This window comes from Typopeltis vanoorti, chromosome 12, assembly GCF_054136105.1.
Source record: "Typopeltis vanoorti isolate ZY-2024b chromosome 12, IOZ_Tvanoo_1.0, whole genome shotgun sequence".
NCBI lineage: Eukaryota > Metazoa > Arthropoda > Arachnida > Uropygi > Thelyphonidae > Typopeltis > Typopeltis vanoorti.
This window is the reverse complement of record NC_143560.1, coordinates 134991277-135015385: the sequence shown is the minus strand read 5'-3', so window position 1 is coordinate 135015385 and position 24109 is coordinate 134991277. Positions and strand designations below refer to the sequence as shown.

At 36.8% G+C, this 24109-nt stretch overlaps 1 protein-coding gene across 4 annotated transcripts in view; it reads left to right on the top strand.

Moving 5' to 3' along the window:
* The window catches only part of DNAlig4 (DNA ligase 4), a 588281-nt gene that overhangs the window by 283650 nt on the left and 280522 nt on the right, over positions 1-24109 (top strand). For all 4 annotated transcript variants that reach the window (XM_090401217.1, XM_090401216.1, XM_090401218.1 and 1 more), the window contains one exon: positions 19278-19482. In XM_090401217.1, the coding sequence (XP_090257343.1) occupies positions 19278-19482 (205 nt within the window). The remainder of the gene's footprint in view (positions 1-19277; positions 19483-24109) is intronic.

Below are 24109 nucleotides of genomic sequence, written 5' to 3'. Positions count from 1 at the left end.
AAGAGAGAAAGAAATATCAAGGTGCAAGTGTTGTACAGAGATTCAATCATAAAAGGTGTAATCGACGAGAGTTTGACAGAATCATGATTTCTGGGTGCAAAAATTAATGAAGTCAGTATGGCTATTAGAGCACAAAAGGGTAGGGTGGAAGAAATTATTGTAGTGGCCAGAACGAATAATTTAAAAGGAGAAAAGTATGGTATGAGAGAGGACATGAAAGAAGTACTCGAAGTAGCAAAAGAAAAGAGTCAAATAGTTAAGATAGTGAGTCTGTTGCTGCGGTATAACTCTGTCATACCGCAGCAACAGACTGGAAGAAGGAGGGCCATAATAGGAATGGCTTGATTCATAGGTTATGCAGGAGGAGTGGTGTGGAGTGAGTTTGACCAGCGAAGGGACTTATATAAGAAGGATGGCTTGCATCTGAATGGAATTGGTGTTTGTAAACTAGAGCTTTTTTGGTGGGGAGGGGAGGGGAGGAAGTGACTATTGAGTCGATATGCACATATCAGTGAGGCAGTTAAGTGTAAGAATGCATATAATATGCCAACAAAACAGAATGGGATAGTTAGTATAAAGCATCAGGATAATGGTGGGCCTAAGGGGGGATTTTCCACTTTATATACACTAATGTCAGGAGCATTTGGAACAAGCAAGAGGAATTTTGGGCATTGGTTGGCTCATCTTGGCCAAAGGTTATTAACATTAGTGAGACATGACTAACAGAAGATGATATAGTTAGTGGGATAAAATGTGATGGATATAGTGTGTTCAGGGAGGATAGAGAGAAAAGAATGGGGGGGAAAGGATGTTATTGATGACAGCTGATGAATTGCAACCAAAGAGAGTAGAAGTTCAACAGCAGGCCAGTGAAAATAGCACATTTGAGGCTATCTGGTGTGAGAATGAGGCCACAGAACAAAATATACAGTTGGATGCTGCTGTAGATCAGGGGATGGAAAAGATGATGGAGATGGTATGCATTGGCAAATAGACTGAATGAGTGGAGGAAAGGTGATTATTATGGCTAATTTCAACTATGGGAACATAGAATGGATGTCAGTTAATATGGCAAAGTGTAAGGTTATGCATTTTGGGGTGAAAAGATTACCAGCTGTATACCACATTGGTGGAACTGTTCTTCAGGAAATTGACGAAGCCAGAGACTTGGGAGTGTTAGTGGATAGGGAGTTCAAGTTTAGGGGGCACATAGCAAAAGTGGCTAATGCAGCTCATCAGATCACGTGGTTACTGAAGAATACTTTTACGAGAAGTGACAAGCAGGCTATTGTTCCTCTTTATTATGCCTTTATAAGACCCCATCTTGACTACTGCGTGCAGAACTGGGCACCACGGTTTCATGAAGATGAGGAGAGGATCCAGAGGCGAGTGACCAAGACGGTAGCAGGTCAATGGAATGAACCTTACCGGAACAGGTTGAAGATTTGTGGGTTACAAAAACTGGTTGATAGGCAGAAAAGGGGTTGATTGATTGATTGAGACATAAAAATTACTGAAGGGTTTTTACAAGATTAATTCGGAGGAAATTTTTTACAACAGATCTGGTGGTGGGAGAACTAGGGGCAATCCATGGAAACAGAGTAAGAGTGTAGTTGGGAAGGAACTTGACATAGAACTAGTTTTTTTTGCTGGAGAGTAGTAAATGAGTGGAATAGGTTGCCAGAGTTTGTTGTGGATTCCATGACTATGAATGAGTTCAGAGCAAAGTATGATAAATAACTGCAAATGTTGGATAGTTCTTGACATGATGTTTAGGGCTTCCCTCAGTGAGTGAAAGGACTCCTTGGAGTTGTCTGTAATAATAATTTTTTGCGTTACACAGATGATGAAATACTCCTGAACAGGTCTCCAGGATTCCAAATTTGGCATAAAAATCAGCAATAAAAAAAAACCAAAGTATGAAAATAGGTAGGAATCTAGAAAATTTCAGCTGTATTCTCATTGGAGAACCTATAAAACAAGTAAAATATTTTGAGTATTTAAGCACAGTTTTTAGAGAAGATGGTAAATTAAATATAAATGGCCTACAGAATAAGCAAAACTAGTATAGTGGTGAGCCAGTTGAAGAAATTTATATGGAATAAGAGAAATATTAGCCAAAAAGACTAAACTAGCAGAATACAACACGGTATTCAAACCAGTTTAAAGTTAATGAACTGAGAATTGGATTAGAAAAAAAGCACTTGATAAAGATTAGAGACCACAGATATGAGAGTTCTGAGAAAGATTAGGAGAGTGAACAGATGACATCAATGGCAGAATCATATTAAAAATGAAGACGTTAGGAAGGAACTTGACATTGTTTGTATTCAGGAATTTGTGAGCAGGTCTAATATAAGGTGCTATGGTCACTTAAAGGTAATGGGAAAGGAAAAGTTAGAAACTCAGCTATTTGATGCTAAGATGGTAGGGAAAAAAAAAAACAGAGGAAGACCAAGGTCTGGGCAGATTGATTTAGTCCAGTTGTTCACTTTTGACTCTTGCAAAAACTCAGTTCTTGGTTTTATTTTCTGTTGTATTCAGTAGATTAGCATTTAGTAGAATACTCATTTTTATCCTGCTCAATTCCTTGTACTTGTAGTGATCACTTTCCTAGTTCAAATCCCTCTGTATACACTTGAAATACATAATTATATTTGGCTGTTAAATTACCAGGACAGTATTTTGCTTTGATCACCAAGGCATCTTTATGAGAACAAACGTATATCCTAAGCACATGCATACAGTCACACCATTCCTCCATGCGAGGTATCTGTTTATGGAGGGGACCTCCACAAACAGATGCCTCACATGTGATGTACTGGACCTTTTCATTTTTATTCTTTGTCTGCTTTTCTTCCAATATTCTTTGCTCTACTTCTCCTGAGTCATTTTTACTACTCTGTCTTCCAGACCCACCATTACTGGGATATAACACATTGCCACCATGTTTGCCATACAGTGTGACCCATGACATCTGGAAAGAGGGGGGGGGGTGAATCCTGATAGTCTTGCACTACTTTGGCCTCTGCTTCAGCAAGATGGGTTGTCCTGTATGGTTGGCCAGTGGGCTTGCCTTCAAGATTCAAAGGCATTGCAGTAAGTCTCCTTTCACATGATCTGGGGACAGGGCCAAGCCATGATGTGGTGTTTGAACAGCATCTGGAGTAGCAATAGCATTCCACTTAGTGCAATCATCGCTGGCCCATGAGTGGCATCCGTTTGTGGCTCCATGGTGGGCGGGAGGCACTGAATCCAACTCCTGAGAATGAATACTTCTTCATCCTCAATCATCACGGGCCCTCAATAAGTCCCAACTAGGTAGAGTTAAGCAAAGTAAGAAATGAAAAACATCAAAATCTGTAACAAATATGCCACCCTTCTTCATCCAGAGAGGTTTGTAAGGGTTGGCAGGGTCTCCTAAATATTATTAGTGAAGCAGCTATTGTAGCACAATCAGAAAAATTACTCCATGCAATATCTATGGAGGGAAATACCAATTACATTTACCATTCTTTGCCCCCCCCCGCCAAAACAAAAAACTTTTCTAGAAATGTAATATTTGAGTGGGACCTCTTTAATGTTCTGCGAAGACGACTGTAAAGAAAGTTTCATTTGGGACACTCTCCAGGATGTCGATCCTGCCTTTTCACAATAACTACAACATCCCTGAAAATATGATTTGTTCACTATCACTTTTGAGTGAATGAAAGAATTCACTATGGACTTGCTTCGAAACATATTGGAGCACATACCACAGAGGATCGAAGATATGCCTCCAGATCCTTTATTAGATGGTCCATCAACAGACACCATGGATGCTCCCCCTCCATCAGGAAGATAAAACAATATACCAAGTGCTGTAGAGGGAGAGTGGAATTTGCTGATGTCTTGAAGATTTTTTCAGAAGAAGAAATGATGGATACTGGCAATCCACAATTCTCAAAAAATATAAATTCCATTACTAATGAAAACAGAATTATTTATCATAGGAAGACAGATGACACCACCAAAAAGAATTAATGGAAACATTCCTACAATGGAATTGTTGTGTATTCCGACAAAACATAGACAACATCAAGGCTCTCTTGCAGAAGTATAAACCAATATGCTTCTTGTAGGAAACATGTCTGAAACCGAGTGATGATCTGGTTCCTCATAATGTTACCATTATTCATAAGGACAAAGAAGGGAAATGAAAGATCTACCTATGGAAGAGCCGACATCCTTGTGGACAGCCATATCCCTTTCCAACAGATCCAAATTAAAACCATCATAGAAGCAGTTGCTGTAAGTCTTGATCAAAAATATAATAATGGTATGCTGCATGTACTGCCATCTTGCCATAGATTTTTCTTAAGATGAACCTTGATGTCATATCAGTTACCATCAGTTTTACTTGTAATGAGGGATATAAATTTACATAATACTGTGAGGTAGTTGTTGAAAGTTTTTCCACTTGATTATACTATAAATTAAAAATACCAAGAAATTATATACTTGGTTTAATCCTTTATCCAAGTGTAGGTAAACAAAGTTTGCACCTGAAATATCTTCAGGACTGAGGCAACTCGTGGTATCACTTCACATCACTTGCCTTAGTATCCTTAGTATCCCATAATGCAAAGCATTATGGGATACTAAACATTATCGCTGGGATACTATATGGGATACTATATGGGATACTATAACATTACTTCAACCTTGGTATCACCCAGAGGTGATACCAAGGTTGAAGTAATGCAGAAATCATATTTTCATATACGAATTGCCAAACTCATATATAAACTGGTAGTGACCCTTTCCATATTGCATAGCATTATACATGTCTACAAGGAGATGTGCTTTGCATTATGGAATACCAAGGCAAGTGATGTGAAGTCAATACCACCTTTACCACGAGTTGCCCCAGTCCTGAAGATACTTCAGGCACAAACATTGTTTACTTACACTTGGATGAAGGATTAAATCGAGTATATAATTTCTTGGTATTTTTAATTTACTGTGAGATAGTGCCTAAACAAACGTCAGAGAAAGAGTTGTTGAGCATATGTTCGACAACTGCAATCTCTCTCTCTCTCTCTATCTGCTATCTGTTCACCATCCCTTTTCCCACTGTTTAAGTAGAAAACTGATTACTACCTATTTGTGAGCAATTACTTTCCTGTGATGTCCACTTTTCTATATGGGCAACCATGCTGCTACATCATGGATATCAGTGCAAAATTAAGCATGTTGACTCATCCACCTTTTCCTCATTAACAGTTTTTAATTCTGCAGGTAAATTCATCTTCTATCAGTGATACATGGAACTGTGTATATTTTAGCAGTAGTCACAACTACAATTCCTAAAACATCTAGCTATTTCCCAAGTTTTCCTAAACTATGGTGAAATGATGATTGCACAGCAGCCAAAGAAACCCAGAAGAAAGCTTGGGGTATTATCTGCAGATACCCCACAATAACAAACCTAATTGCTTTCAAATGGACTGAAGCAAGACACAGATCAGGTATCAGAACCAGAAGGAATCCTGGATCCAATTTACTTCTTCGATATCAAGATCCATCAATAGCAAATAAATATTGGAAAAAATCTGGAAAATGAAAGGCAGATATATCACCAGCCAGCTTTCTCCTTGAGCACAATGGTTGCACAGTTGCCGATCCAACAGTGATTGCTGACACACACTTGGGGAGATTTTTAGAAAACATCAACAACGTATTCTCATTCCTTCAAGTTTCTTCCCCTCCCCCAAATAAAAAGAACAACAAGAAGTACTAAAGAAGAAATGAAAGCTGCTTTACTTAAATATCATTCAACTGCTCTTTGACCAGATAATATCCAATACATGATAGTAAAACATCGGCCATGGATAACAGAATTTTCTGTGAGAGCATATTTCCTGATACCTAGCAAAATTTTCAAATTACTACAGTCTAATTTCTTTGACCATCTCCTTGTACCAGATTCTGGAAAGAATGTTAACTCTTGTCTTTTTATAGTTTCTGGAGAGAAACACCATTTTTTTTCCTAAAACACAATTTGACTTATGAAAATATTTTACCACTGATCATCTTGTCCTCATGGAGACATCCATTAGAGATGCCTTCCTAAAATGCAACTATCTAGTATCAGTTTTCTTCAATGTGGAAAAAACATATGACACTGCTGCTTTGACATTTGGAGTAATGAAAGACTTGCATAATTTTGATATTAGAGGGACTCTCTCTCTCTCTCTCTCTTCTTTATCAAAAACTTCTCATCTAACTGAATCTTCCAAGTCTGAGTGGGAACTGCTCTCTCCCATCCCTATAACCAAGAAGACACAGTCCCACAAGGTTCTGTTTTAAGGGTCACACTTTTTGCAATAACTCGATACCAGAACAACTTTCTTCAACAGTAATTAATGTTCTATGTGTGGATGACTATCATCTTTTGTTTGTCACTCATGTAATTTGAAGGTCAGAGAAAGATAGCTGCAGCAAGCCATTGACCATCTCTCAAAATGGATGCTTGCAAATGGTTTCAGATTTTCACAGCTGAAGACAGTTGGTATTCACCTTTGCTGCAAATATGGTCTTCATCCTGACCCAAAACTATGGCTAGGACAATCACAAATCCAAGTTACATCAGAAGCCAAGATTTTGGAACTGCTATTTGACAGTAAACTGTTCCCACCCTCACATCCATCAGTTAAGAGACAATCACCATAAAGCAGTGAACATTCTACACACCCTATCTTCCACTTGCTGGAGTGCTGTAGGATGTTCTTTGCTTCATTTGTACAGGGCATGGGATCAAAAGTTGACCACATATCCCAAGTCTGTGCTTCTGCCAGGGAGAATACACTGTGATGGCTAGACTCTATTCACCCTTAAGCCCTCAGAATTGCAGCTGGAGCATTACACACTTCACCTATTTCTAGTCTGTATGTTGAGGCAATTTAACCACTTTTATTGCTACAACAGCAACAGCTCTCTATTATATGTAACTAAAATGAAATTCCTGACAGAGTATGTCACACATTCAACAATCTTTCGACCACAGTGGGAGAATCTCTACAACACTTGACAGACTGCCATAAAACCTTTTGGTTTGCAGATAAAAGCTCTCCCACAAGCTCTGCAAATAGTGGTAGACAACAAAGCTCAGACACCGTCCCCTGTGGCAATCATACAAGCTAGCATGCAGATTTGTTTTCAGCAGACTACCGAAATTTACCATTCTACTGTCATTTACCAGCAGCTCTTCAAAGCTCATAGAACTGAATACTCTGATTTCGTGCCTGTCTACATAGATGACTCAAAATCAGATGACCTACTGGGATCTTCTGCTGTTTTTCTGACAATATTATATATGCACAAATCCCACTACCATGTTGTACCATCATTTTGTATATTTGAGAACAGTAATCAAACCTCGTAGATTCAGTGGCAAGCCTTGAAGAAAACCCTGGTTGATTCAGCCAGAGAGGCATGTGGTGAAGTTGTCTGCAAGGATAGAAAAATCAGAACTCCATGGTGGATACAGGAAGTTATAGAAGCAGTGAAGGAAAAGAAGAAAGCATATCAAAAGTTCATGGCAAATAAATCAGCTTGAGTTCTTAGAGAATACAGAGACAAATGTGAGAAAGCTAAACATTTTGTAAAACTAGCTAAACAAAAGTCATGGGAGGTCTTTGGCAAGAACATAGAAAATTAATATCAAGAAGGTGGCAAAATATTCTGGAGGTTGTTGAAGAAGCTTAGGAATGGAGGAAAGAGTACTGTAAATGGAGTTAGTGATGATAAAGGTGACATGAAAATGGGAGAAAAAGATATCCTTGAAGTATGTAGTAATTACTTCAAAAAATTGCTAAATGAAACAAGCAGTAATAGTACAGTGGTAAGAAATACTCAACAGGCCTACAGTCAGGATTACATATCCATACTTGAAATAGAAAAAGCCATCAAAGGCTTGAAATGTTGAAAGGCAGCAGGAGTAGATGATATTCAGCCAGAAGTGCTGAAGTATGGTGGTATAAAAGTCCTACAGTGGCTGCACTGCATAGTTCAGAAGGCGTGAACAGAGGGATGAATTTCCGATGATTGGAGTAGAGCTCTCATAGTACCCATATATAAAAAGGGAAATAAAACTGAATGTGAGAATTACAGAGGTATTTCCCTACTGAGTGTTCCTGGTAAGATCTATGCAAGTATACTTGAGAAACAGTTGAGAATAATTGTGGAAGAAAAGCTTGGCGAAGACCAAGCTGGATTCAGGCCAAATAGAGGCTGTCAGGATCAGATCTTCACTTTATGACAAATAGCGGAGAAATCATGGGAATATAACAAAGATTTGTATTTAAGTTTTGTCGATCTGGAAAAGGCATATGACAAGGTGCCAAGGGAGAGGCTGTTCAATGCGCTACAGTTATATGGTGTCAATGGGACATTATATCAAGCAATATTTAGTCTTTATTTGAGTTGTAAGTCAGCAACAGCAATTGAAGGAAGTACAGGAAGATGGTTTAATGTTAAATATGGTGTGAGACAAGGATATGCAAAGGTTTGAAATTATCCCCTCTGTTATTCATTGTCTATATGTATCACATTATGAAGGAAAGTGATATTAATCATCATCATCATGGGTATATCAAGGAGTTAGGCCTAGTATGGCCTGTTCCAGCCTTAGAAGTCATCGTTTAATCATTTAGGAGTACGTCCTGGTTTTTTTTTTCCTAATGGCTTGTACTTTAAGGCTTGTTTTGGTAATCTTTCTGTTTTTCATTCTTTGAACGTGTTCCATCCATTTATGTTTATATTTTTTAATTTTTTCTATTACTGGTTCTTGGTTTAATTCTTTCATAATTTCTTCATTTCTTTTGTGATCAAATAGGCTATACTTTGCAGTTTTTTTCATAAACTTCATTTCTGCTGTTATTAATCTTTGTTTGTCTTTTTGTTATATTGTCTACATTTCGCTTTCATACATGAAGACTGGTACGGCTAAGGTATTGTATACTTTTAGTCTGGTTTGTTTTTAAACTACGTTAGGTTTAAATATAGATTTAATTACACCTATTATTTTTAAATATTTTGCAGTTTTTACACTTATCTTTTTATGTTTATATCTTTTTCATTTTCATATGTGATCATACATCCTAGGTAGTTAAATGAATTCACCTGTTCTAAGATCTTGTTATCTATTACAATTTTAGTTCTTGCTGGATCTTCTCCTTTCAAGGCCATAGTTTTTGATTTTTCAGTTGATATTATCATATCATAATCTTTGGCTATCTCGTTTAGATCTAAAATAGCTTTCTGTAAGTTATCTTCAGAATTTGTAATTATTATTTGCAAAATGGAGAGTGTTTAAGTTCACTGTAGGAGAACTTAAACATCTGCAAAAAGGAGAGTGTTTAAGTTCACTGTAGGAGAAAGTTTAATTCCTTGATGTAACTTTTTATTCCATTTTATTAAACATGATATCAAAATTGGAGATGTTAATGTCAGCTCTTTGCTTTATACAGACGATGTTATACTTCTAAATAAATCCTCTACAAGTCTGCAAAATTCCCTGACTAAATTCAATAACTGTTGTAATAGATATGGAATGAAAGTCAGCAATAAAAAGAGAAAGGCAATGAAAATAGCCACAATCATTGAAAATGTCAACTGCATTGTGAACGGAGAACCTGTGGAACAAGTAAAACATTTCAGCTACTTAGGCACGATTTTTAGTGAAGATGGTAAATTAAACATGGAAATAGACAATAGAATCAACAAAGCTGGTATGGTAGGAAGTCAGTTGAATAAATTCATATGGATTAAGAGAGAAATTAGTCAGAACACTAAATTAGCTGTATACAAGACAGTGTTCAAACCAGTTTTAACTTATGGATCTGAGAGCTGGGTCAGAAGTAAAACACTTGACCAAAGACTAGAGACTGCAGATATGAGAGTCCTGAGAAAGATTAGAGGCGTGAACAGATGCCATCAATGGGAATATCATATTAAAAACGAGGATATTAGGAAAGAACCTGACATTGTCAGCATTCAGGAATGCGTTAGCAAAGCTAATCTCAGGTAGTATGGTCACTTAAACAGAATGGGTGAGGAAAGATTAGCAAAACAAGTGTTCTCTGCCAGGTTGGCAGGAAAACGACCCAGAGGAAGACTTAGATATAGGTAGATTGATACGGTACAATGTGGCTTAGACGATAGAAATATAAGATCTGATAATGTTGGAGTCTTGACAAGTAACAGACTGATTTGGAGGAAAATTGTAGATAGGAAGTTAGTAATGATGTAAATTTTCCATGTAGTACTATCATATCCTGTACACCCCTTGAGGGTACATGGCAGGAATTTGATGATGATGAAATCCCACTGTAGTGTGACAACTTTACAGCAGAGCCGTATGCAATCAACTAAAATTCATCAGATTCTACCACTACCAAAGGAGCATAATATATTCAGACTCGCAAAGTTCCTTCTGACAATAAGAACTCTAGAGCTAACATGTGGCTCTCTCTCTTGAATTCAACACCTGATCTTTTAGTCATGGAAGCTACACTTTGATGTATACTTCTCTTGGATTCCAAGCCATGTTAAGATTAAGGAAAACAAGACAGCAGATACTGCAGCGAGATCAGCTTATTTCTCAAACATCCACCATCTGCCTGTGTCATACACAGATTATCAGGAAAAAACTCTTATCCCAGTGGCAACATAGAGTAACAATAAGCTCTACCAAATTAAGCCTAAAATTAAATTATGGCAGTTGAGCCTTCGCAGAGTTCGAACAGAGGTTGTTCTTGCTCATCTTCACATAGGTCATAGTCATCTCACCCACTCCTTCCTTCTGAGGGAGTCATGACATGCCTACATGTGAGCTTTGTGATTCCAGACCACCATCATCGTCATCAAATTCCTGCCATGTACCCTCAAGGGGGTGTACAGGATATGACAGTACTACATGAAAAAATTATATCATTACTAACTTCCTATCTACAATTTTCCTCCAAATCAATCTGTTACTTGTCAAGACTCCAACATTATCAGAACTTATATTTCTATCGTCTAAGACACTTTGTACCGTATCAATCCACCTATATCTTGGTCTTCCTCTGGGTCATTTTCCTGCCAACCTGGAAGAGAACACTTGTTTTGCTAATCTTTCCTCTCCCATTCTATTTAAGTGACCATACCACCTGAGATTAGAACTGCTAACGCATTCGTGGATGCTGACAATGTCAAGTTCTTTCCTAATATCCTCGTTTTTAATATGATATTGCCATTGATGCCATCTGTTCACGCCTCTAATCTTTCTCAGGACTCTCATATCTGCGGTCTCTAGTCTTTGGTCAAGTGTTTTACTTCTGATCCAGCTCTCAGATCCATAAGTTAAAACTGGTTTGAACACTGTCTTGTATACAGCTAATTTAGTGTTCCAACTAATTTCTCTCTTATTTCATATGAATTTATTCAATTGATTTCCTCCATTTTAATGTTGATTCTGTTGTTTATTTCCATATTTAATTTACCATCTTCACTAAAAATCGTGCCTAAGAAGCTGAAATGTTTTACTTGTTCCACAGGTTATACATTCACAACACAGTTGATATTTTCAATATTTCTGCCTATTTTCATTGTCTTTGTCTTTTTAATGCTGACGTTCATACCATATCTATTACAACAGTTATTCAATTTAGTCAGGCAATCTTGCAGACTTGTAGCAGATTTATTTAGAAGTATAACATCATCTGCATAAAGCAAAGAGCTGACATTAACATCTCCAATTTTGATATCATGTTTGATACCACTTTCCTTCATAATGTGATCCATATAAATGATGAATAACAGAGGGGATAATGTACATCCTTGTCTCACACCAGATTTCACATTAAACCATCTTCCTGTACTTCCTTCAATTCTAACTGCTAACTTACAACTCAAATAAAGACTAAATATTGCTTGATGTAATGCCCCATTGACACCATATAATTCTAGCGTATTGAATAGCTTCTCTCTTGGCATATGCCTTTTTCCAAATCGACAAAACTTAAATACAGATTTTTGTTATATTCCCATGCTTTCTCGACTAATTGTCGTAAAGTGAAAATTGATCCTGACTGCCTTGTTTTTTGCCTGAATCCAGCTTGTTTTTCACCCAGCTTTTCTTCCACAATTCTTCTCAATCGTTTCTCAAGTATACTTGCATAGATCTTGCCAGGAACACTTAGTAGGGAAATACCTCTGTAATTCTCACATTGTTTTATTTCCCTTTTTATATATGGGTACTATGAGAGCTAGCCTCCAATCATCGGGAATTCGTTCCTCTGTCCAGGCTTTCTGAACTATGCAGTGCAGCCACTGTAAGACTTTTATACCACCATACTTCAGCATTTCTGGTCGAATATTATCTACTTCTGCTGCCTTTCCACATTTTAAGCCTCTGATGGCCTTTTCAACTTCAAGTATGGATATGTATTCCTTACTTACTGCCTGGTCAGTGTTTTTTACCACTGTGCTGTCTTCGCTGCTTGTTTCATTAAACAGTTTTTCAAAGTAATTACTCCATACTTCAAGGATATCTTTTTCTTCCGTTTTCATGTCACCTTTATCATCTCTAACTCCTTTTACAGAACTCTTTCCTCCATTCCTAAGCTTCTTCAACAACCTCCAGAATATTTTGCCACCTTCTTGATATTAATTTTCTATTTTCTTGCCAAAGTCCTCCCATGACTTTTGTTTAGCTAGCTTTACACAGTGTTTAACATTCTTGCATTTGTCTCTGTATTCTCTAAGAACACAATCTGACTTATTTGCCAGGAACGTTTGATATGCTTTCTTCTTTTCCTTCACTGCCTATTTAACTTCCTGTGTCCACCATGGAATTATGATTTTTCTATCCTTGCAGACAACTTCACCATGCCTCTCTAGCTGAATCAATCAGGGCTTTCTTCAAGGCTTGCCACTGAATCTCCAAGGTTTGGTTCCTGTTCTCAAACTCTTTCATTTTTTCTTCAATAATCTTTGTGTATTTTAGTCTGCAGTTCACATCTGAGAGCTTCTCAACTTTTATTCGCTTTAAAACTTTCTTACATGTTATTCTTTTCAATATGAAATTCAATTTTATGCTATTTAGATCCCCAACAAGGACCAACTTTTCCTTTTTCATTGTGTCAGTTCCTTTTTCTAAAGCATCAAAAAATTCCTCCACTTCTACCTTAGTAGAACCCTCTGTGGGACCATAGGCACAAATAAGTCTCATTGTCCAGTTCCCCATTCTCATATTTGCCCACATTACTCTACTTGAGACTGCCTGCCATTCAAGACGATAAGCATCATATTTTGTGTTGAATACTATGGCTACTCCTTCTTTTCCTTGATTGTCATTGCCTGAATATAACATTTTGTATTTATTGCTCAGAATGATCTCACCAGTTTTTGCCTTTTTTTTTGCAGTCACCCCTATTATGTCGATCTGGTACTTATCTAATTCCTCAGCTAGCTCCATTTCTTTGCCATTCAGGTTTCTTATGTTGATAGTACCGATCTTTAACTCTGGTGATGTTGAGTTGGGGTGTGTTTTCAGATTTGTTCCAGTAGCTGACTTTTCGCTGTTCGCCCTGGTTCACTGGCGAAAACAACGGGGGCCTTGTTTAACCGGGCAATGCCCCAGCCGGCATGAAATTTTGTCATGTTGTACCATCATTTTAATTTTGGTTTAACCAATAAGAATACAATTTGGTCGGCTAAATCCCAAATTCCCAGCTCTTCCTCATTCTTTCAGTATCCAAGTAGATACCCAACAGGGTGCATCACGAGAAGGTGATGATTGGACATTAGGTCAGAAGCCCTGGTCGGTTCTCAGCATTCCTTTAAAGGCTATGTGGAGGTCTCCTTTCAGTTGTAGAGCTTTGACCCTTAAGCACCCCGATTCCAGACCAACCATCACATATTTTATTCGACTGCCCTCATTTTGTCAATGAGCACAGTCATTATGGATACCTCCATTGTGTAAGATGGGCTCAGGGGAATTTCATTGTGTCATAAGCCACTGTACAGTCTGCTTGTGAGTTGTCTGAAGTGGCTTTAAAAATGTGCCATGTTTGAACTCTAGATGCCGAGTTTCCTAATTATCTAATTACTATCTCAATATCTCAACCACTGTCCTAATGTATGATAGATTTACAAACCTTCATCGATGGGAACCACATACAAACATATTTTGATTTATTGGTCAACTCCCACAGTTATTTGTAGATTTTGTTTTAGAACTGAAAATCAGTGGCTGAGATTGTCATTTTTGATGATTTGTATAATATTGCTGGATGTTAATTTTGAGATTTGTAGAATTCTTGGTCATTGGTGATGATTACATCAAGTCCTCAGGAGTCATTAGTGTTGGTGTATAGTGATTTTGTGTCACTCAAGGTTAGTTAACAGAGAGCTAGAAAGGTGAGATTCTTTAATCAAGTATTGTTGAACCATGCTTATTAGAGAATATATCTGAACTGTGGGAAGGAAGAGGTAGAGTAGGGTGTTTGCAATGCCCATCTATAAATCTCCCGAAGCCTTGCTTCTGCTGAAACATAATACTTTGTTATTATTATGTTATTATTATTATTATTATATGACCTCCCTGCAGTCAAGACTCATTGTCTGAAGTCCATCCCAGACAATACAGAGTCTATTCACCATCCTATCTGGTAATGCATTTCATGGTGCAACCCTCCATGCAAAGAAACAATTTATCACCCTCTTCCTCACTTCCTTTAGCAACTTCCAGGCTGGCTCCTTGTTCTACCACATGAAAGAAGTCTATATTGTCAACCCTGTAACTATCTCTTAATGGTTTAAATGTCTCAATCATATCACCACTCCCTTATATCTACCAAACTTTGCAGTCTGCATTACCTCATTTCTATCCTCATAATAACATTGTACAGTCCTGATATCATCATTGTTATCCATTGCTGCACTCTTTCCAAGGTGAATTTATGCTTTTCAAATCCTAGTGACCAAATCTGAGGACAGTAATCCAAGTGTGGTTTGTCAGGGCTTTATTCTGGAATCGCAATTCTTTTATCTCCACTGTCCAGTGTCCATCTCAGTATTGCAGCAATCCTCTGAGCTACCTTCACCTTTAAATATGCCCACCCCCAACTTGCACTTCAGGTTTCTATCAGTCATGACCCCAAGATCATCATTGATAGGAACTGCCTTTCTCCATTTCCTCTAGTACAGTTCCTCCAAGAGAGTATGCAGCCTCCCATCGATGTATCCTAAATTTCAAGGCTTTAGATTTAATTGCATTTAATTGACACCCCATTCATTTCTGCATCTGTCCAGCTTATTCAATTCCTACTGAAGGGTTATCACATCTGCACTATTACTAATAATTCTTTCCAACTTCACATCATCTGCAAACAACTGAATATCTCCCTTGCATTTCATTGACAATGTCATCGAGTCTTATCAATTAAGAATTATAAACACGTTAACACAAGAATATTTTAATGTTTGCCAAATATTTCAGTCTGAAACTAACAGACTATCCTCAGTGGCTTGATAGGAACAGTTTTTACAAGGTGGAATACAAACAATTGATTATTCAAAAGTAGAATGAGCTACGTGATGTTACATTGCTAAGCATTAAAGAGAGGTAAATTTCATCAGAGTGATTCTTTTTTTTCTTCTTCTGCAGCTTTCCCCACTTAAGTAGGGTCGCTGTTTGTGGTGAGTCTCCTCCACAACTTCCTGTTTTGGGCTGTAGCCACATCCAAGTTCTTCATCCTCAAGTCCTCCTCCACCATCTCCCTCCATCTCTTCTTTGGCCATCTGCACTTCCTCTTCCCTTGCACATCCATCTGCATGACCTTTCTTCCCACATACTCTTCCTCCCTCCTCATCACATGACCAAACCATCTCAACCTTGCCTCCTGTATCTTTGCTCCCAAGTTCATAACTTTCACCGTTCCCCTTATATAGTCATTTCTCAGTTGATTCCTTTCTGGTCACACCGCACATCCACCTAAGCATTCTCATCTCTGCTACCTCCATCCTGCTGATGTTATTTTTCCTCAGGGCCACAATTTCCAAAGCATACATCATAGCTGGTTTCACTACTGTCCTGTAGATTTTGCCTTTTACTTTGATCGGCACCCTCTTATCACCTAGCACTCCAGCCATCTCTCTCCAGTTCCTCCATCCTGCTTGTATCCTTCATCCCACTTCCTTCTCAGCCTCACCATCCTCTTTCATTGTTGAACCTAAGTATCTAAAGTCATTGACCTTCCTGATGACATTTCCTTCCAGCTCCAGATCTGTCTCCTGGCTGCCATCCACTTTGCAACACATATACTCGGTCTTACTTCTGCTCAGTCTCATACCTCTCTCTTCCAGTAATTTCCTCCAACCGTCCAGTTTGGCTGCCACTTCTCTTGATTCTGCACACAGCACGATGTGATCTGCATACAACATAGTCCAAGGCGCATCTTCTCTCACTTCCTCCGTCACCACCTCCATCACAGTATTAAACAGGAACGAACTTAATGCTGATCCTTGATGCAAGCCAACTTTCACTGGTAAACTTTCTGTCTTTCCCAGGCAGGTTTGAACTCTTGTCTTCACATTTCTGTACATCTCCTGCACCAGCCTGATATATTTCTCCAGTACCTTCTTCTCCCTCAGACACCTCCAAACGTCTTGCTTCGGCACTCTGTCATATGCTTTCTCCAGATCAATAAATACCAGATGTAGCTCCTGTTGCTTCTCTCGAAACTTTTCCATTATCTGTCGTACCCCAAAGATAGCATCTGTTGTCGATCGACCAGGCATGAAGCCAAATTGCTCTCTTGCAATCTAATCTCCCCCTCCTTCCTCATTCTTCTATCAAGAACCCTCTCTAGGATTTTCATTGTATGGGACATCAACTTTATTCCTCTGTAATTCTTACAGTCTTGTGCATCCCCTTTACTCTTGTAGATGGGGATAAGAGTACTTTTCCTCCATTCCTCAGGTATATTTTCTTGTTGACAAACTTTTATTAACAGGTCCCACAGCAGGTCAATTCCTTCTTCCCCCAGTGCCTTCCATGCTTCCACTGGGATCCTGTCAGGGCCCACTGATTTTCCATTCTTCATCCTCTTTATGGCCTCCTTCACTTCCACTCTACTAATGTTCTGCACCATCCCCTCATAAGGCTCTCCATCTTCTCTGTGAGTCCTTGCATTTTCTTCATTCAAAAGCTCTTCAAAGTATATTCTCCATCTGTTTTTTATATCCACATCCCTCCTTAATACCCTTCCTCCAGAGTCTTTGATGCGTTATTTTGACATTTTGCCAATTGATAAATCTTTCTCTGTCCTTCCTTTGTTTCTAATTGATCATAAAGGTCTTGATATACCATGGCCTTCGCCTGTGAAACAACGCTCTTGATTATACGTATTAATTCACAATTTCATATAACAATCTTAATTTAAAAATTCAATTAAAGATAACATTAGACTAATGTAAAAATTAAAGGTCTCAATTAAAAAAAAAAAACTTTTAGTGTGTTATCCGGATTAAACTTTCCCATATTTCTGCCAAGAATATACAGTCATTTCGATTCAAGTTAGGCCATTGAAGTAAGGCCTCAGCACTCTCTTTGAATAGGCGTTCGAATTTATAGCGACATCTGTGTAGAAGGCAAGTCTTGGACCAGAGAGTGTTGTGGCTTGTCTCTATCCTGTGCTGTGCCAATTCAGACTTATAGGATTTGTTGTGAAGAATGTATTGTTGATGTTCTTGTATTCTTTTTTCTATAGAGCATCTTGATTGTCCAAAGTACAACAGATTGCAGTTACGAGGAACTTGATATACACCAGGTAGAGACATAGTTGAGCATTTATCTTTAGAAGAAGGGAAATAGGTGGTTATTTTGTTAATAGGGATATAAGTGGCTGTTAAATCATATTTCTTCAGAATTCTTGAAATTGGTTCTGAAATCCTGGAAATATACAGAATTGGAACTCGACGTATTAATTTTTGTTCTGGATTGGATTGTAGGAATCGAACAGATGTTGTGTATTTTTTTCGAAGAAGCCATTTAATTTCATGTGCTGTTTGATAGTTGAAAGTTCTTTCTGTAATTCATGGGGAGTGGAGCAATTAGTTCTAGCTCGTCGAATTAAACATTTTATGATTCCTGTTTTTTTAAGGATTGTTTGAGAATGTAACATCCAGTAAAAGTGGGTTGTCTGTAAACTTTTGAATGATCAATTGTTTGTATTCCACCTTGTAAAAACTGTTCTTATCAAGCCACTGAGGATAGTCTGTTAGTTTCAGACTGAAATATTTGGCAAACATTAAAATATTCATGTGGTAACGTGTTTATAATTCTTAATTTAAAGTAGCAAGTGTCTCTCAATAATAGTCTTATCAATGATTTTTGCATTATGGACATTAGACATAAGCCACTCTGCATTCTGCTTATGAGAGGTTTGAAGTGCTTTAAAAATGTCCCATATTTGAACTCTAGATGCAGAGTTTTCTAATCATCTAATTAACTACTTTTTCTATGTTTGAGTTTTCTCTAGCAATAACTATCTGAACTACTGAAAGAAGTATTTTCCATAGATGTTAAATTAACAACATATTCTTAACATAACTATTTTTTTCAGTATGTTTCTTATTTAGCAGGTCAGTGAAATGCTTCACAATCACTGCATAATGTGGCATGAAATTCAACACTGCTAATATATGTTAATTTTTTTCAGCCGTTTGTATGAAATGCATACAAAATATGCATTTTGTACATAGTATAAATGCCACAGTACTTGTGAGTGATTTCTGCACCACAAACGTTTTAAATTCCTGTAAATCTGAATTTTCCCCTAGTTGCAAACACCTGACCTACTGAAAGAAGTTAGTTTCAGTCTGAAACTAACAGATTTAGTAGTACAGTAAGATTCTCGGCAATGCCCGCAGCATAAGGCATGGAATTCCAAGCTACTAGTATCTGTTCAATCTGTTCATTGATATTAACTTGTGATGAATTTTTCAGCCATGGTTGTCTATAGCATATGTATGAATGTTAGTTAACTTTTGTTTCAAATAAATTATGCAGTATGGGCTATATTCTAATGCTTTAATAATCATTTATATATAATGCCTAGTATGTATATAACTAATGTGTAATTAAACATTCGAGATAATTGTATGTTTTATTTTTGGAATGGAAAAAAAAATCATAGTGGATCTAATTATACAATATTTATTTTTTCCCATTTTGTTATTTCTAGTTTCAAAAGGAGATAATATTGATGTCAAGGCATTACAACCAGGATTAGAAAATCAACCTTGTTTTTGTGTTTTTGATGTACTTATGGTCAATGACAAAATACTTTCTAATATTCCACTGAAACAACGTCTTAACTATTTAGAAAACATCTTTGTATCAGTCCCAGGTAGACTTCAGTATGTTTCAAGACAGCAATGTAGTTCTAAGTATGTAATGCACTCTTTTTGGTAATATTAATTTTTAAGTTGCTAAATCTTTGCAATACTGATTATTTTTACCAAATGACAGCCATGGAGTTATGAGATTTATCATAGAAAGTCTATTTTAGTTACCATAAAGCTAAAGCCTATTGTAACAACTCTCTACTTTCACATTTTCACCAACCTCTCAGACAATGCAGTCCATGCACATGCCACTTTCCATGCAAAGCAGTCTGCTCCCACTAATCCACTCTATACGAAGAACTAGCTTCTCACTAATTGCTCATCTTTCCTCTTAGCTAATGTATTGTATTTCACCTTTATACTCTGTCTAACCTTACTTCTTCCCATTCAAATCTGACCAGTCATGTTTAAGTGCACAGTAATCCAGATGTGGTTTGATATGACTTTTATAGAGTGGAATTTCTTGTCAGATGTCATCTCCTTCCAGGAGGTTGACTACTATGAGCTTCCATCATGTACGGTTTTGTACTTCTCTTTTGCATTCTTCATAGGACAAAAAGCTCCAGTCCTTTATATTTCTCATCCAATATGTTCTTTGTCTTCTTCTTTTTCATTGTATCATTCTATTCCTTCTAGAAGTGTTTTTTGTAGGGATTCATGCCTTAGTATGTGACCAAGATAGGTGGTTTTTCTTTTCTTAATGGTTTTCGACAGATTCCTATCTTCTCCAATCATCTCTAATATTTCTAAATTAGTTTTTTTTTGGCAGTCCATGGGACTTTCACAATATTTTGATATTGTCCAGGTTTCTGCTCCCTATAACAGTGTTGACCATATGTAGCATTTGGACAGCCTAATTCTTGTTTTTGTGTGAATTTCCCTTGAGGTCAGAATGTTTTTTATGCTAATGAAGGTTGATCTAGCAATTTCTATTCTTCTTAATATTTCCTTATCACACTTTCCATTCTCTGTAATTAGTTGACCCAAATATATATAACTCTCTACTTGATCTAAAGTATTTCCTCTGATCTTAATATTTATATTGGGTATTTTCTCTTGTTACCAGCATGGTTTTGGTTTTTTTTTTTGAAGTTGAAATCTTAATTCAATGAAATCTTAAGTCCATATTTTTCACTTAGCTTCAGCATCTCTTCTAGCAGGTTTTGAAGATCTGTTTTATTTTCAGCTAGCAGTATTGTATCATCTGCATGTCTTAAGTTGTTTATATTTCTGCCTTGTATGCTGACTCCTTTAAATTCTTCTAATTGCTGGAAGATATTATCAGTATAGAGGTTAAACGATATAGGAGAAAGAACACAGCCTTGTCTGACATCCTTCTTTACTGGGAATTCCTCCGATATTTCTCCTGATATTTTTATTGAGGCAGTTTGCTCCCAATATAGATTAATCAGTAATCTGGAATCTTTACCATTTACTCCTAATTTTCTGATGCATTCGATAAGTCGTTCATGTTGTATATTGTCAAAGGCCTTTATGTAGTCAATGAAACATTAGTAGACTTCTTTCTGCGTCTCCAGATATCTTTCTATAATAGCTCTAATGTTGAAGAGTCCTTCTTCCTTTATTTTCCTGGAAACCAGATTGTGTTTCATTAATTTCTATTTTGATTTTACGTTTATTTCTTTCTAGGATGACATATAACACAACTTTTGCTATCTGACTGATCAGACTGATTGTTCTGTACTCTTCACATTTGACTGTCTTCGATTTTGTATCGCCTAGTATGATACACACTTGCAAAGTGATCACTCGGTAACTGAACTATTTCTTCTGCTTGTATCACCTTCCAGCCATCAGCATAGATGGAAATTAAAGTTATTCTTTTATAATCATTTTTGAACTCAATCTTTACATAACAAAAACTTCAAATTTTCTTTCATAGCTTAGCTAGTTTTCTTTCATAATCTGTCTAATATTCAGTCTGATGCTGCTTCTCTCTCAATCAATCCCTAACCCTCTACCCAGCATTACTGAAAATTTTCCTTATTGCTTCTTAAGCTATGGCACTGCTCCAAACTTCCTCCTTAGTCTGTCAAAATTACCTCCTCTTCTAGGTATTTTAACATAAACCCTTTTTTGACTGAGAATTTTAGTAACCTCTTAGAAGAAGACTACATAGTCATTTGTCCTGATCACAGGCAGAGTGTCTATCCTGGTTATGGATACATGTTATCAGATCCAGCACTATCAAGCCCCTCGTCCCCTCCATGACATGTTGTTGCAGGTATTTATTTCTTAGTAGCTATATAAATTCCATCTTGCCATGTGCCCTTTCTTTCCTGCAGTATATGTCCTCATAGTTGTTGAAGCTCCCCCCCCCCCAAATATTAGTAGTTGCTTGGCTGTGCTCACTATATCGATCTGCCAATGCATGGCATCTTTCTATATATCCCTGTCTAGAGCAGGAACCAACAATGTATTTCATCTTGGTGGCCTCTGTGTCACACCAGAAAGCATCTCCCTTTGATACCTAAAATTCTTATTCACTTCTATTTTTGTTGGTTGCTGTAGTTTTTCAGCTATCATCAGTAATACTACTCATCATCCTCCTCTCTTATTCCTTCTATCCTCCCTGAAAATGCAATACCCTTATATTGTGTCCCTATAACTGTATCAGTTTCTCTCAACCATGTCTTGCTGATTCTTATAATTTTTGGCCAAGTTAAGCTAGCCTATGCTAAAATCTCTATTTCTGATACTTCTAGAATATATGTACATGCATTTCAACATCCTCTTGGGTCCACAGTTACCTTTCCATAATTTCATTACCAATCTCTTCAGATTTGGAAGTTGTGAAACTTTTTTTTTGGCATTGCATAGTAGTTTCTGCACATGTGTGTGCATGCACGCACATGTTCCCAGAGTAGCTGTACTCATACTTGACTGCCTCTCTCTACATTATCCAGTAATTCTAGTTTTCTTGGTTTTGCACTTCCAGTCTCTCTCTGTGCAAGACTCTCTAAACAGCTAACTCCAGATCCATTCAACTACAGTACATCAGGCATATGCATGTTCTTTTGTCTATCAAATTTACTCCATGCATCTATAACCTGCACACCATTCCTTCCATACCATCTTCTCATTGACTCATTAGCAGTCATCGCCCTTCTCAATTTCTGTCTTATCATACCGATTCATCATACTCACAGTCTATACTTTCTCCATCTTTTTTGCTTCTATCAACAATTCTTTGATATCTTCTCTCAATGTATATGTCTCACCTTTCAAATCATTCATGCCTGCCTAAACAGTGAACTCTTTCACTTTTCCCCCTCTGCAAACTAACAGCTTCACTAACATCCTTGATCTTTACACTTGGAAAATATGCATTTCTCCTTGTAAGTGCACTGTTTCTCTCCTCACTGTCACTTCATCATTTACATCACATTCAGCCACTTCCTTTCACTAAATTCTATAAATCACTTTTACTATCCTGCCTTATATTATTAATATTAATAATTTCATTCTTTTGCTTTTGACATGACTCATATTTCTTGCACATACACATGAAACATTTCTGATATACCTTCTCTCCACTCTTACTTTCATGCCATAAACCATTCACTCTTGGCCATGAGAATATTTAATGCTTGCTACATCACACAAAATTACTTATGTTAAACTTAGTGGAAGGTAATAGGATTTGAATAAGAAACTATTTATCGTTGAACAAGCTGAAAGAGGTTATTATGTATTGTTGTTTTGCATTCTTGTTAAGTTTTTCATTAATATTTTTGTTATAATTTTCAAGTTTTTTTATTAGATAATGAGGATAATTGAATGCTCTTTATTTTGTTGCTTGAGAAGGTTTCCAAAAAATATGTTTTACATATAATATTTCTCTTAAGTATTTTCAAGTTTTTTAATTATTAAAATGTAATTGACATGTTTATTTTAACACACGTATTTTCTTGAAAAATGAAATTTAATGAATACATTTTTATAATATATTCTGTATTGGAATCTTGTGTATATATATATATATATATATCGTGGTGTTTTCTGGAGAGGATTCCACATTACTTACTAATCTTCAAAATTGCTCACAATGACATTTTTTTTTTTTTTGTTACCAGTTGCATCTTTTCACATGAATCTTAATTGAATTTCAAAAAATGTAAGGCAAATTCAGTTTTCATATTTAAAGAATTTGTGTAATTTTTACACACTCAACCTCTTAACCTTGCCTTGGTTATAACAAATTTCAGTTATGAAGGATTTTATGTGTTCTCCTGCATAGACTAATGTGTGTCCAACTGTCTATCAGTATCTCTGTAGTGATCGTGAAGATTTAGCAAAATTAAATCTCATGAAAAAGGAAATAGGACCTCATATACAGAAATAGGTTGACAGAGAATATCTGCTTTGGCTTATTAAGGGAAGGTCATGTTTCAGCAACTTTCTTCACATTTTATAACAATGCTACCATTGAGTTACACAATGAGAATGGTCACATCATAATACTTTTTGGCTTTACTAAGGCTTTTTCAGAATACAGTATGGAAGACTTTGCATAAATTGAAGAAAATGGAATTGAATTATAAAATATTAATGTGAATAAGAAGATGACTGACAGACATTTTAAAAAGTATCTTTGGATTGATCCAAATGTATTATTCAGTCTTTACATTTAATGACATAGGTAAGG